The sequence below is a fragment of the Salmo salar genome, chromosome 21, assembly GCF_965601325.2.
Source record: "Salmo salar chromosome 21, fSalSal1, whole genome shotgun sequence".
Classification (NCBI taxonomy): domain Eukaryota; kingdom Metazoa; phylum Chordata; class Actinopteri; order Salmoniformes; family Salmonidae; genus Salmo; species Salmo salar.
In genome coordinates this window covers 3,273,286-3,289,998 of record NC_138311.1, presented here as the reverse complement: position 1 = coordinate 3,289,998, position 16,713 = coordinate 3,273,286, and the positions used below count along the sequence as shown (strand labels likewise).

The following is a 16,713-nucleotide window of genomic DNA, read 5'->3' as shown; positions in this document are numbered from 1 at the left end:
CCATGGCTTCTGGTTGAGGTATGTACTTACAGTCACTGTGGGGATGACATCATCAATGCACTTATTGATGAAGCCAATGACGGATGTGGTGTACTCCTCAATGCCATCGGAGGAATCCCAGAACATATTCCAGTCTGTGCTAGCAAAACAGTCCTGTAGCTTAGCATCTGCTTCATCTGATCACGTTTTTATTGATCGAGTCGCTGGTGCTTCCTGCTTTCATTTTTGCTTGTAAGCAGGTATCAGGAGGATATAATTATGGTCAGATTTGCCAAATGGAGGGCGAGGGAGAGGTTTGTATGTGTCTCTGTGTGTGGAGTAAAGGTGGTGCAGAGTTTTTTTCCCTCTGGTTGCACATTTAACATGCTGATAGAAATTTGGTAAGACGTATTTAAGTTTCCCTGCATTAAAGTCCCCGGCTACTTGGAGAGCCGCCTCTGGGTGAGCATTTTCCTGTTTGCTTATGGCAGAATGCAGCTCATTCAGTGCGGTGTTAGTGCCAGCCTCAGTCTGTGGTGGTATGCAGACAGCTATGGAAAATACAGATGAAAACTCTCTAGGTATATGGTGTGGTCTACAGCTTATCATGAGATACTCTACCGCAGGTGAGCAAAACCTCGAGACTTCCTTAGATATCGTGCACCAGCCTTTATTTACAAAAATACATATTTCGGCGCCCCTTGTCTTACCAGATGACGCTGTTCTATCCTGCCGATACAGCGTATAACCAGCCAGCTGTATGTTGATAATGTGGTCGTTTAGCCACGACTCCGTGAAGCAAAAGATACGACAGTTTTGAATGTCCCATTGGTAGTTGAATCTTTCCAAAGATTATTTTCGGTCATAAGAGACGGTAGCAGCAACATTATGTACAAAATAAGTTAAAAAAACAAGTTAAACAGTGCAAAGAAACGAACAAAAAAGCACAATTGGTTCGGAATATGTAAAACGTCAGCCTTGTTCTCTGGCGCCATATTAATGCTACAGTGAAATAGGTAACTTTTTTGTTTTAACGCAATACGTTTCCTTTCAGTAAAAGAGATCCCTTCACAAACATGACTCTTTCATTTAACCAGGTAAGTATCTGAGGAGAAATTCCATTTGACAATAGCTGACCCTTCCTGGTCTATTCAAACAAACCTTTATGTACAACTAGCAATTTAAACATAGATGGAATGTTGCTTTTTCCTTTTTAAATGATGAAGAAACTTTGGCTTTCCCTTTTTAAACATTGCTTAAATGTTGTTCTCTTTCCCTGGCCCATCTGAAGAGAGTATACTAACTACATAATGTTGAAGGAACGTTGCTTTCCCTTTTTAAACATTGCTTAAATGTTGCTCTCTTTCCCTGGCCCATCTGAAGAGAGTATACTAACTACATAATGTTGAAGGAATGTTGCTTTCCCTTTTTAAACATTGCTCTCTCTCCGCAGTCCATCTGAACAGACTATACTACTGTAGGCCATAACATTAAAGGAATGTTGATTTTCCCTTCATAAATGTTGGTTAAACATTCATTTCTCTCTCCGTTGTCCATCTAAAGAGACTATACAAGGGCCATATATCTCCTGCTGATTATCTAGATCAATGGTTCTCAAACCCTGTCCTTAGGGACCCCCAGACGTTTCACAATGTTGTTGTAGCCCTCAACTAGTTCACCTGATTCACATAATTAGTTGACAAGTTGAATTAAGTGTACCAGCTCTGGAATAGATCCAACACCAGGAATGGCTGGGGGTCCCCTAGGAGAGGTTAGAGAACCACTGATTAAGATGACTTCTGCTGGACACCCTGTCACACAAGACTGGCTGAAAACAACAAGACATTTCTGTCACCCAGTAATCAATATAAAGATGGCTTCAGTACCAAACATTATTTTTCTCAGCAAGCCATTGCTTTAACGAAACAAAGCATTAATTCAAATCATAAATCTGAGAGCGATTTAAATCCGGGGAGAGTAAGCGAGAAGGGGAAGAAGGAGAGAAAGAGAGAGAGGGAGATCGGTATAGAAAGAGAGAAATAGATAGAGAGAGAATGTATGTCTCCCTGCCAAGCCCCTAATGATTTATTTTGTACAGTTCCACGAGCGATAGATTTGTCCATACACAGTGACAGGTCACCTTCAAATGCCAGTGGCAAACTGTTCATCACCATGCACACAAGCATCTCATCGCTGTGAGTAAATATTAAAGGAAAATAATCCAATTGATTGTGGATGGGGCCGAGAGGCGTCACCGCGATATATTTCACTCAGGGAGCTAATGCCGTGGCCCGTGTATCCACACCAACACACACATATGCATGCGGATCCACACTCATGCATACACACACACGTGTGTGCGTATACACACAAATAAACACAGACATGTACACGCGCACACGCACCACTGTTCCCTTCAACAGAATTATGATTCTTCAGGGAGTGCGTTCTTATGTGTGGCTGGCAGGCCATGTGCTCAAGGTTTCAATTTAAATTGTAAAAAGATAAAACAGCTTTTTATTAACTCCATTGTCATTCTTATTAGCTCTTATTCACATTTTTCTTCATTTTGGTAATCTCATAGCCTTGTTTTCTCATTTGTCGTTTTCTTTTTTTTATTGGTCTATTCTCTTGGATTGATGACCTCAGAGCTCATGAATTGTGCTTCTCAAAAAGTACGAAAGCAGATCAGCAATCCTTTAAGTAGACCACAACAAATATCAGATATTTAGGATACTCAATAAGTGACAACAAACACACAAATATATAAAGATAACTTTATCTCATTTCAACAATATGAAAGCAGATCTAATTAAATGGAACAATCTTCCCAAAAATCTTACAGGTAGAATAAACCTTTTCAGAATAGCATGGCTCCCAAAGTTTTATATTTATTCTCGGTAATACCAATTGCCCCACCGAAGACCTTTTTTAAAAAAGTATACTCAGTCATCATAACAGACATTTTACATCTTCCTAAGTTTGAGGATTGTTTTAACCTTCCAGACCTGGAATTGTATTCACTCACTATCCTAGGCTTTTACCTACGACATATAGTTAAGTAAACTAAAGAGGAACAATGGTTACATACTGAAGATGCACGCTCATCCCCAGAAACTTTTTATGTGTCATAGTTAAAAACACTAACAATATGGAAGAAAATGAAACGGATTCTACAAGAACCAATATCACTCCCTAAAAACACAACCTGATAGAACATCCTTGGATAGCTTTTCACAATTCACTGATAAATTGGTCCAGATGGAAAACTAAAGGCATACAAACCGTTAATGACTTCCATGACAGAATGAATATGTCATTTTGGACTGACCAATGTAGATGGAGGGAAAGTTGGAGCATAACTAACAAAATTACAGTTAATTAAAAGTTATGCTTAACCCAGTATAAGCTAATGTATAGAATGTATTATACAGGAGACACAATTCACAAATTCTACAGCACAATGGCAGAGTCATGAGTGTAAAACAAATAATGACTCAATAATCCATGCTTTCAGGGAATGCTATAAAGTCTGGAAGTCATGGGCAGAGCTAGAACGTTGGGTGTCAGAAGTATTATAATGTCAACTGATTTTTAATCCATCTATCTGCATATTTCAAGACATGACATAGGAGTGTGTAGTGAGATACCCAGTGGATAGGACAATTCTCTTCTCATCACTCATTTTGAAAAAATGTATACTAAAAACCTGGAAATCAATCAGCCATTATTAACACAATGGAAAATCAAATTATTTATTATTTCAATATTGAAACTGCATGGGCTATGGAGAGAAACAAAATGGTGAAGTTTCAGGCCATGTAGAGGAAAGTGATGTGGGCGCTGGAGACGGGGGGTGTGGGCTAGTGAGTCTGGGCAGGTGTGATGTAATTGATGTTTGTATGATGTTGTCATTTGTATGTTTTGTATTGTTTATAAAAGATCAAATAAAACCGTACAACATTTTTTTTAAAGAATTGTGCTTCTTTGTTTATACTGCTTAGTACTTCTGTCGAAATGTATTCATGAATCGAGACACTTAGCAAGAGTAAGTGAATCAAAAACACTATTTAGCGAACCAAAGCTTTAGGGATTACATGGATCCTATAATTTGTAATGGGCTCATAATAATTCAACACTATATTATCATTTTCCACAGTACGCTAAGTGGCTCGGTGGCAATATTAGCTAAATCTGTCTGTATTTCTGGGCTAATAATTAATTGAAATGGCACATATTGAAAAAGCAATGATTAAATTAAAGAAATTAGAGACTGAGTTATTGGCTAATAGCTTTGGGATACAGTGTTTATGGATTAAATTTAGTATTTAACAATCTCTGTGTTGTTTTTAGATTGGATTTTACAGTGCAGTAGAGACAGAATGTACCATTGCATTACAAAGACTTAGACCATGTGTTTAGCTCTATATGAAAATGCACAATAATTGTACAAATAAATAAATAAATAAAAGGAAAACAAAAATAGTTTGTAGATGTTTCAACTGGACCTGCATTCTCTGAACTACCTACATTGTGCTCCACACTTGAAGAATAGGTATGTTTGTAATCCAGTAGCTTAGCTTGACAGCTACTGTACGGGTGCATTGATTCTTGGAGTGGCATTCAGGTGTACAAATGTACAGCATTGTTTCAACACAAGCTGTATGTAGCTCTGTATGAAGATCTGCAAACTCTGATCCTCGCCTTGCTTATGCATGTGTGTGTGTGTGTGCGTCTGCATATGTATTCATACCTGCATTGATATCTGGATGCATGTCTTTGTGTGAGTGTATGCACGTTCACGTGCACATGCGCTTGCATCTGTGTGTATGAAAGTCACACTGACTGACTCACCCACGCTGGAGCTTAGATCTCCGTTCTCGCCATTGGCCCCATGCTGGTTGGCGTTGCTGTGGTAGCTGCTCATCACCTCCAGCTTGATCTTCTTCACCTTCATGGCCTCGGCGATGGCCGCGTTGGCAGCTGCCGCCGCCGCTGCTGTCAGCCCTGGACACACCGCACCAGAGAGAACAGGAAGCAGTTAAAATGTTATACTTACTTGGTCTATAACAAGGGTCGGCTTCTTTCTTAAAGGCTTTTAAAAAGGTTTTATATTAAACATTGTGTGAATGATCTTAGGAATTATTCACACATAATGAACAACAAGCATTTACAAATTTAAATGATTTATTAGGGAACTTGATCATAAAGTGTTACTAGGGGCAATTTTCTGTGTACAAATTATTATAATCATGTTCAAGGCCTCCAACCATGGTTGAATCTAGTTGCCTATTCCTGGTCTAGAGGTTAGACTTCCTACAGCACATATACACCTGTGTACCCCAGTCCCACTGCCATTCTGTCACACACTTCTTGTTCCTCTTCTGTCTGTATCCTACAGTATAACAAAATATGTATGCATCAAAAGAAAGTGCTGTGTTGTCTGAAGGTCAAAGAGATAAGAGAACAATTCATGCATACATACAGCATATTACATACTGAATGTGTACAGTATATAAATGAAGAATAAAACTATATGTACACTACCGTTCAAAAGTTTGGTGTCACTTAGAAATGTCCTTTTTTTTTCAAGAATAGCACATTTTTTGTCCATTACAATAACATCAAATTGATCAGAAATACAGTGTAGACATTGTTAATGTTGTAAATGACTATTGTAGCTGAAACCCACAAATGCTGATGCTCCAGATACTCAACTAGTCTAAAGAAGGCCAGTTTTATTGCTTCTTTAATCCTAAGAACAGTTTTCAGCTGTGCTAGCATAATTGCAAAAGGGTTTTATAATGATCAATTAGCTTTTTAAAATGATAAACGTGGATTAGCTAACACAACGTGCCATTGGAACACAGGAGCGATGGTTGCTGATAATGGGCCTATGAAGATATTCCATAAAAAAATCTGCCGTTTCCAGCTGCAATAGTCATTTACAACATTAACAATGTCTACACTGTATTTCTGATCAATTTGATATTATTTTAATGGACACATTTTTTTTGCTTTCTTTCAAAAACTAGGACATTTCTAAGTGACCCCAAACTTTTGAACGGTAGTGTGTATATGTTTAATTACAAACTTATTATATACTGTATCAAAACATAAATACCTGAACAGAAAACATGTTGGCGTAGCATGGAACACAAAAATGACAAATATCCGAAACCCAAAATACCAGTCCCATGTTCTATGAGAGGAGCTTTTCATGCTGCTGACAACAGCACAATGTTACTATGTAACTCTACGCAGCCTGTTCCCCCACTGGCTGGTAAATATGACATCTTATGACATGAAATAGCTTTGCAGCAGGTTAACATGTAGACGAGATGTTGTTTTGTACATGTGATTGCTATGAATGTGTTGCTGGCTCTATCTCTCCCCACTAACACTGTATTGACGTCACTGTGTGCTTTGATAGGAACAGATGGACTCAGGAAAACATATATGCAATGGCATGCCATTATTTCTGTGCGTGGGCGGGGGGTTGTTGTATGTGCATGGAAGTGTGTGTTTGTGTGGGTGGGTGTGTGTGTGTGTGTGTGTGGGTATGCATGTGTACAGTGCCTCAGAAAGTATTCATACCCCTTGACTTATTCTACATTTTGTTGTGTTACAGCTTGAATTGTAAATGGATTAAATTGATACACACAACACGCCATAATGACAAAGTGTATTTGTATTCTGTACAGGCTTCCTTCTTTTCACGTTGTCAATTAGGTTAGTATTGTGGAGTAACTAAAATGTTGTTAATCCATACTCAGTTTTCTCCTATCACAGCCATTAAACTCTGTGGCCTCGTGGTGAAATCCGTGAGCGGTTTCCTTCCTCTCCGGTAACTGAGTTAGGAAGGATGCCTTTATCTTTGTAGTGACTGGGTGTACTGATACACCATCCAAAGTGTGATGAATAACTTCACCATGCTCAAAGGGATATTCAGTGCCTGCTTTTGTTTTGACCCATCTACCAATAGGTGCCCTTCTTTGTGAGGCATTGGAAAACCTCCCTGGTCTTTGTGGTTGAATCTGTGTTTGAAATTCACTACTCGACTAAGGGACCATACCAGTGGTGTAAAGTACTTAAGTAAAAATACTTAAGTATTACTTAAGTCATTTTCTGGGGTATCTGTACTTTACTTTACTATAACTATTATTATAACTTTTACTACATTCCTAAAGAAAATAATGTACTTTTTACTCCTTACGTTTTCCCTGACACCCAAAAGTACTTGTTACATTTTGAATGCTGAGCAGAACAGCAAAATTGTCTAATTCACGCACTTATCAAGAGAACATTCATGGTCACCCCTACTGTGCCTGGTCTGGTAGACTCAGTAAACACAAATGCTTCTTTTGTGAATTTTGTCTGAGTGTTGAACTGTGCCCCTGGCTATCGCACATCAAAAAGCAAGAAAATTGTGCTGTCTGGTTTGCTTAATATAAGACATTTTAAATTATTTATACTTTTACTTTTGATACTTAACTACATTTAAAACCAAATACTTTTAGATATTTACTCAAGTAGTATTTTACTGGGGGACTTTAACTTTTACTTGAGTCATTTTCTCATAATTAATCTTTACTTTTACTCAAGTAAGACAATTGGGTACTTATCCACCACTGGACCTTACATATAATTGTATGTGTTGGGTACAGAGATGAGATAGTCATTAAAAAAAGCATTTTAAACAATATTATTGCACAAAGAGTCAGTCAATAGAACTTATTATGTGACTTATTGCAAACAGGATGCATGTTTTTGAATAATGTGGAAATTTAGCAAGTTGAGGAGATTAAACTGCTTGGTGTAAACTCCCTGGATTGCATACTGTCATGGTCAAAACATATAAATGCAACAGTAGCTAACATTTACATTTTAGTCATTTAGCAGACACTCTTATGCAGAGCGAAATACAGTAGTGAATGCATACATTTCATTTCATGCATTTATTTTTATTTATTCTTTGTACTGGTCCCCTGTGGGAATCGAACCCACAACCCTGGTGTTGCACACACTATGCTGGCGTTGCAAACACCATGCTCTACCAACTGAGCCACAGGGAAGGCTTTGGGGATAAGCTAAGACGGGGATAGGTCGTTCCGTAATAAAGCACTGCTCTGCTTTCTTTACATCGGACAACTGCCAAGTCATATTGTCAAGTGCCACAAAGAGGGACATAGGCAAATTACAGTTGGCCGACAACAGAGCAGCACGGCTAGCCCTTCAATGTACACAGAGAGCTAATATCAATGACATGCAATCATGTCAATCTCTCCTGGCTCAAAATACTGCATCACTACTTGTCTTTGTGAGATGTTTTGACATGTTCAAAGCACCGAGCGGTCTGTTCAAACAACAAGCACACAGCTCAGACAACCATGCGTACCCCACAAGACATGCCACCAGGGGTCTCTTTACAGTGCCCAAGTCCAGAACGGACTCTGGAAAATGCACAGTACTACACAGAGACATGACCACATGGAAATATATTCCCCTATTACTAGCCTGTTCAACCTCTCTTTCGGATCGTCTGAGATCCCCAAAGATTAGAAAGCTGCCGCGGTAATCCCCCTCTTCAAAGGGGGAGACACTCTAGACCCAAATTGCTACAGACCTATATCTATCCTACCCTGCCTTTCTAAAGTCTTCGAAAGCCAAGTTAACAAACAGATCACCGACCATTTCGAATCCCACCACACCTTCTCCACAATGCAATCTGGTTTCTGAGCTGGTCATGGGTGCACCTCAGCCACGCTCAAGGTCCTAAATGATATCATAACCTCCATCGATAAGAGACAATACTGTGCAGCCGTATTCATCGACCTGGCTAAGGCTTTCGACTCTATCAATCACCACATTCTTATCGGCAGACTCAACAGCCTTGGTTTCTCAAATGACTGCCTCGCCTGGTTCACCAACTACTTCTCAGACAGAGTTCAGTGTGTCAAATCGGAGGGCCTGTTGTCCGGACCTCTGGCAGTCTCTATGGGGGTGCCACAGGGTTCAATTCTCGGGCCGACTCTTTTCTCTGTACACATAGCCCATCTGTAAATAGCCCATCCAACTACCTCATCCCCATACTGTTATTTTTTTCCCGTCCTTTGCACCCCAGTATCTCTACTTGCACATTCATCTTCTGCACATGTATCACTCCAGTGTTAAATTGCTAAAATTGTAATTATTTCACCCCTATGGCCTATTTATTGCCTTACCTCCCTTATCTTATCTCATTTTCACACACTGTATATAGACTTTTTTCCTATTTTGTTATTGACTGTATGTTTGTTTATTCCATGTGTAACTCTGTGTTGTTGTTTGTGTCGCACTGCTTTGCTTTATCTTGGCCAGGTCTCAGTTGCACACTTGCATACACACACACATGCCAGCACAATCACTCTCCACACACATACACACTGGTCAAAAGTTTTAGAACACCGACTCATTCAATGGTTTTTCTTTATTTTTACTATTTTCTACATTGTAGAATAATAGTGAAGACATCAAAACTACGAAATAACACATATGTAATCATGTGGTAACCAAAAAAGTGTTAAACAAATCTAAATATATTTTATATTTGAGATTCTTCAAATAGCCACCCTTTGCCTTGATGACAGCTTTGCACACTCCTGGCATTCTCTCAACCAGCTTCACCTGGAATGCTTTTCCAACAGTCTTGAAGGAGTTCCCACATATGCTGAGCACTTGTTGCTGCTTTTCCTTCACTCTGCGGCCCGACTTATCCCAAACCATCTCAATTTGGTTGAGGTCAGAGGATTGTGGAGGCCAGGTCATCTGATGCAGCCCTCCATCACTCTCCTTCATGGTCAAATATCCCTTACACAGCCTGGAGGTGTGGTGGGTCATTGCCCTGTTGAAAAACAAATGATAGTCCCACTAAGCCCAAACCAAATGGGAAGGCGTATCGCTGCAGAATGCTGTGGTAGCCATGCTGGTTAAGTGTGCATTGAATTCTAACTAAATCACAGACAGTATCACCAGCAAAGCATCCCCACACAATCACACCTCCTCCTCCATGCTTTACGTTGGGAAATACACATGCAGAGATCATCCGTTAACCCACACCGCGTCTCACAAAGACACAGAGGATGGAACCAAAAATCTCCAATTTGGACAACAGACCAAAGGGCAAATTTCCACTGGTTTAATGTCCATTGATCGTGTTTCTTGGCCCAAGCAAGTCTCTTCTTCTTATTGGTATCCTTTAGTAGGCCTGATTCAGTCTCCTCTGAACAGTTGATATTGAGATGTGTCTGTTAAGAATTTATTTGAGTAACTCTGGGTCTTCCATTCCTCTGGGGGTTCTTATGAGAGCCAGTTTCATCATCGCGCTTGATGGTTTTTGCAACTGCACTGCATATTTTCTGTATTGACTGACCTTCACTAATTCATTTATATGTCATTTTTTAATGACTGAACAAAGCCGCACTGGAACTGTTTTCAGGTGAGTGAAATGTAATTAGTGAAAATATGTATTAATCATAGGGTTTTTTGGTCAATGCCATCTCTGTTCTTTGTAAGAGAAACACTAATTTTATCAAATCAAATCAAATGTTGTTCCTTGCTCGAACAGTGCAGTAGTATCTAACAGATCACAACAATACACAAATCTGAAAGTAAAATGATGGAATTAAGAAATAAATCAATATTAGGATGAGCAATTTTGGGGTGACATTGACTAAAATACAGTAGAATAGAATACAGTATATACATATGAGATGAGTACAGAAGTATTTCAACATTATTAAAATGATTAGTGTGGCCATTGATTCCATCTCTATGTGTATAGGGCTGCAGCCTCTAAGGTGCAGAGTTGAGTAACAGGGTGGTAGCTGGCTAGTGATGGCTATTTAACAGTCTGATGGCCTTGAGATAGAAGCTGTTTTCAGTCTCTCGGTCCCAGCTTTGACGTACCTGTACTGACCTCTCCATCTGGATGACCCAGTGGTCCTGTGTGGCTCAGTTGGTAGAGCATGGTGTTTGCAACGCCAGGGTTGTGGGTTCGATTCCCACGGGGGATCAGTACGGAGAAAAAATGTATGAAATGTATGCATTCACTACTGTAAGTCGCTCTGGATAAGAGCGTCTGCTAAATGACTAAAATGAAAAAAAATGTAAACAGGCCGTGGCTCGGGTGGTTGATGTCCCTGATAATCTTTTTGGCCTTCCTGTGACATCGGGTGGTGTACGTGTCTTGGAAGCCAGGTAGTTTGCCCCCGCCCTCTGGAGAGCCCTGCGGTTATGGGCGGTGCAGTTGCCGTACCAGGCGGTGATACAGCTTGACAGGATGCTCTCAATTGTGCATCTGTAAAAGTTTGTGAGGGTCTTAGGGGCCAAGCCACATTTCTTCAGCCTCCTGAAGTTGAAGAGGCGCTGTTGCGTCTTCTTCACCACACTGTCTGTGTGGGTGGACCAATTCAGATTGTCAGTGATGTGTATGCTGAGGAACTTGAAGCTACCACCTTCTCCACTGCGGTCCCGTCGATGTGGATAGACACGTGCTCCCTTTGCTGTTTCCTGAAGTCCACAATCAGCTCCTTTGTTTTGTTGACGTTGAGGGAGAGGTTATTTTCCTGGCACCAATCTGCCAGGGCCCTCACCTCCTCCCTGCGGGCTGTCTCGTCATTTTTGGTAATCAGGCCTACTACTGTTGTGTCGTCTGCAAACTTGATGATTGAGTTGGAGGTGTGCGTGGCCACGCAGTCATAGGTGAACAGGGAGTACAGGAGGGGGCTGAGCACGCACCCTTGTGGAGCTCCTGTGTTGAGGATCAGCGAAGTGGAGGTGTTGTTTCCTACCTTCACCACCTGAGGGCAGCCCGTCAGGAAGTCCAGGAGCCAGTTGCACAGGTCGGGGTTCAGACCCAGGGCCCCGAGCTTAATGGTGAGATTGGAGGGTATTATGGTCACACAGCTAATTTAGGATTTTGCAATAGATTTTGCAATAGAAACAGTGTTATACAGAAAGAACAAAGGCTCATAAACACAATTCACCTACGTATAGGGCCAGGGCGAAACAAAATCTATGAGAGCATAATTTCTTTAAATACCCTGTATCAAAATGTGGATACAGTTAACAAAACATGACTTGAGTACAGTTTTCCACATTCAATGATGCAGATATCACTGAGATGAAAAGGGTGCAAGCAAACCTGGGTCCATGAGATGAAAAGTGTAAAGGAAAACAGTTGTATGAAGGAAACAGTTTATAAAGGAAATGGTATCTTCTGTAGATAACATTTACAGTTGAAGTCGGAAGTTAGTTAGGAATCGTTTTTCAACCACTCCACAAATTTGTTAACAAACTATAGTTTTTTCAAGTCGGTTAGGACATCTACGTTGTGCATGACACAAGTCATTTTTCCTACAATTATTTCACTTATAATTCACTGTATCACAATTCCAGTGGGTCAGAAGTTTACATACACTAAGTTGACTGTGCCTTTAAACAGCTTGGAAAATTCCAGAAAATGATGTCATGGCTTTAGGAGCTTCTGATAGGCTAATTGACATCATTTGAGTCAATAGGAGGTGTTCCTGTGGATGTATTTCAAGGCCTACCTTCAAACGCAGAGCCTCTTTACTTGACATCATGTGAAAATCAAAAGAAATCAGCCAAGATCTCAGAAAAAAATTTGGGGACCTCCACAAGTCTGGTTCATCCTTGGGAGCAATTTCCAAACACCTGAAGGTACCACGTTCATCTGTAAAAACAATAGTACCCAAGTATAAACACCATGGGACCACGCAGCCATTATACCGCTCAGGGAGGAGGCGCGTTCTGTCTCCTAGAGATAAACATACTTTGATGTGAAAAGTGCAAATCAATCCCAGAACAACAGCAAAGGACCTTGTGAAGATGATGGAGGAAGCAGGCACAAAAGTATCTATATCAACAGTAAAGCAAATCCTGTATCGACATAACCTGAAAGGCCGCTCAGCAGGGAAAAAGCCACTGCTCCAAAACCGCCATAAAAGAGCCAGACTACAGTTTGCAACTGCACATGGGGACAAAGAGCGTACTTTTTGGAGAAATGTCCTCTGGTCTGATGAAACAAAAATAGAACTGTTTGGCCATGATGACCATTGTTATGTTTGGAGGAAAAAGGGGGTCGCTTGCAAGCCGAAGAACACCATCCCAACCGTGAATCACGGGGGTGGCAGCATCATGTTGTGGGGGTGCTTTGCTACCTGACTGGTGCACTTCACAATATAGGTGGCATCATGAGGGAGGAAAATGATGTTGATATATTGAAGCAACATCTCAAGACATCAGTCAGGAAGTTAAAGCTTGGTCGCAAATGGGTCTTCCAAATGGACAATGACCTCAAGCATACTTCCAAAGTTGTGGCAAAATGGATTAAGGACAACAACATCAAGGTATTGGAGTGGCCATCACAAAGCCATGATCTCAATCCTATGGAAAAATGTGTGGGCAGAACTGAAAAAGCGTGTGCGAGCAAGGAGGCCTACAAACCTGACTCAGTTACCTGCCTACAAACCTGACTAAGCCCTTGCTGTCTCTACCTGGCCGGTTCCCCTCTCTCCACTGGGATTCTCTGCCTCTAACCCTATTACAGGGGCTGAGTCACTGGCTTACTGGTGCTCTTCCATGCCGTCCCTAGGAGGGGTGCGTCACTTGAGTGGGTTGAGTCACTGACGTGGTCTTCCTGTCTGGGTTGGCGCCCCCCCCTTGGGTTGTGCCGTGGCGGAAATCTTTGTGGGCTATACTCGGCCTTGTCTCAGGATGGTAAGTTGGTGGTTGAAGATATCCCTCTCTTTAACTCTCCAAGTTAAACAATTTAAAGGCAATGCTACCAAATACTAATTGAGGGTATGTAAACTTCTGACCCACTGGGAATGTGATGAAAGAAATAAAAGCTGAAATAAATCATTCTCTCTACTATTATTCTGACATTTCACATTCTTAAAATAAAGTGTTGATCCTAACTGACCTAAAACAGGGAATTTGTACTTGGATTAAATGTCAGGAATTGTGAAAAACTGTAGATACTACATTCCATTAAATAGCAGTTCAACCAAAACTTTGAGGTAAAATGGTCTGCCGCAGATTTAAAAAAATCTGCCCTGAAACAAACAGTGTACATGTGGAATTTGGTTTGCATGTAGACTCTTCACAGGACAAGCCAACATATGAGTCTGTCTTAGCTGTCACATTTCAGAGGCGTGACTCGAGAGCAGCTATTAGCTGTGTGCTGTAAGTACAAGGAGAGGCAGAATTGGAACATGTACCTCTAATTCACAACCACACACACATATATGTACACACACTAAACTCCTCTCTCAAGCAGAAGATATGCAGATGGCAATAGCCAATCTGAGCCACTGACATGGAGGTGCATATCATTTAAAGCCTTGTTTGCATCTTAAAATATATTGGGACCATATTGACAAACAGTACACATCATGTCACTGAGGGCCCTCTCATTTGCACGGGCTCCTCTGCTGTTCCATATGCATAGAAACGTCACACACAACAACACACGGTACACACACCACACACACACACACACACACACACACACACACACACACACACACACACACACACACACACACACACACACACACACACACACACACACACACACCACCCCCCCCCCCCGAGGCTTGGTAAGAAGGCGATACTTCTCTCCACATAATAAATGTGGCCTCTGCCCAGCCTGAAGGTCACCTTTAATTTCTGTCTAATGGCTGAGAGTCAACTGTTTTCCAAATGAGACGTATGCAGAGCAGACTACAGAGTAAATATTGAAATCACCTCCGGGGCTGCCACAAATCAGGTGCAGCTCAAAGGACTGTTAGAGTTCAGCATATGGCATTCTCTGATGCATTGTGATGTACGCATTTTGAATGTTTCTTTCACCTACAGTGTACGATTGACGTACACTGAGTATACCAAATATTAGGAACACCTTCCTAATATTGAGTTGACCCCCCCGTTTGCACTCAGCACAGCCTATATTATTTGGGGCATGGATTCTAGGAGGTGTCGAAAGCGTTCCACAGGGATGCTGGCCCATGTTGACTCCAATGCTTCCCACAGTTGTGTCAAGTTGGCTGGATGTCCTATGAGTGGTGGACCATTCTTGATACACATGGGAAACTGTTGAGCGTGAAAAACCCCAGCATCATTGCAGTTCTTGACACTGGCACCTATACACTGTTCAAAGGGACTTAAATATTTTGTCTTGCCCATTCATCCTCTGAATACCACACATACAAAATTATCTCAAGACTTAAAATCCTTCTTTAACATGTCTCCTCCCCTTCATGTACACTGACTGAAGTGGATTTAAAAAGTGACATCAATAAGGGATCATAGCTTTCACCTGGATTCACCTGGTCAGTCTTTGTCATGGAAAGAGCAAGTGTTCTTAATGTTTTGTATACTCAGTGTATATTGTGAATAAAAAAGATTAACCAAATGTGATCAAATCATCAGCGATATGAATCTATTCTAGCAGCCATTGTGATGTTGAGAGAAATTATTGAAAGGTATGTCTGCCAAGAGATACTTTTTGGCAGAACATTTGAAAAGTTTTACAAAAACTGGCAAATTTACCAAGATCTGCCAAGAGGCGGACCTAAACGGACTTGGTCTCATTTCAAACAGGTCGATTATCCTCTTTATCATTTTCAGTCCATCACACTGCCACTGTCCACCCCGACCCCCCTCCTTCCGACCCCACACTATCTTCATACAACATGTGACAGACTCTATAAATCGAAACCTTTGTTCCTATAATTGTTTCATTTCAGCTGATTAATTGTCACTTGCTCATACAGTAACTCGCACCCACCTAACACTCAATCTAATAAGGAGGTATCAAGATCTCAGAAATGAGCAACAAGTCTATTTAAATGACTGGAGGTCTAAATGTCGAACAGCCCATCCCACTCCCTACTCCTAATCTGCATTCATTACTATGCAAACAAAATGATCCCGACTTCATGGATTCTTTCAAAGTCACCTTTAAAAATTCAGACAGCCAGACTCATCTCATAGACACACACAGAGACAATCCTCTTTGGCCACAAACAAACAGCACAACAGGGTCATGTTCATTAGGACAGGCAACAGGCAACGTTTGAAAAAAATAAAATTAACAGGAAGAAAAAATTGCGCTTCTCATTGAGCCAGGTAGTCCATCGCGGTTTCAGTCCATTACTTTTCATTTGGTGCATAATGCACATGATCCAGTGTTGCGTTGTACAGAGACGGCCACACCACACCAGCTGGAAGAAAAATTGCAATTTGCTGAGCGCCACCCCCATTTCAACAAATGGAGAATATCACGGCAGGAGAGTCGGAAAACGGGGAATAACGGTGACGAGGTCTGATAGTAGCCCTCGAAGCAGCTGTCAAATTAAATAATAATGAAGCGTCTATTAATATGCAAAGGAAGCAGCAGCCTCGACTGGCTGAATGCTGCCATGCCTCTGCATATTGTCAGAATCTTCATCATTAATTAACATGCGAAGCTGCCCATACCTGCGCCCAATGTCAGAACATTTCTCTCTTACAACAAACGCCCACACTGATGCCACAGCCCTCCGCAACACCAACCTGCGTAATTCAATTACATAAAATCAGTATTAACTCCTCATCGGTACACAAAAGAAAGACTGACTTTTACGGCTCTTTTGCCCTTCTCTCTACAGAAAGGCAGTGCTTTAT

At 41.0% G+C, this 16,713-nt stretch overlaps 1 protein-coding gene across 2 annotated transcripts in view; it reads right to left on the bottom strand.

The window, feature by feature from the left end:
• The window catches only part of LOC106581635 (dachshund homolog 1), a 386,583-nt gene that overhangs the window by 183,082 nt on the left and 186,788 nt on the right, over positions 1 to 16,713 (bottom strand). For both annotated transcript variants that reach the window (XM_014163781.3, XM_014163783.3), the window contains exon 3: positions 4,834 to 4,986. In XM_014163781.3, the coding sequence (XP_014019256.1) occupies positions 4,834 to 4,986 (153 nt within the window). The remainder of the gene's footprint in view (positions 1 to 4,833; positions 4,987 to 16,713) is intronic.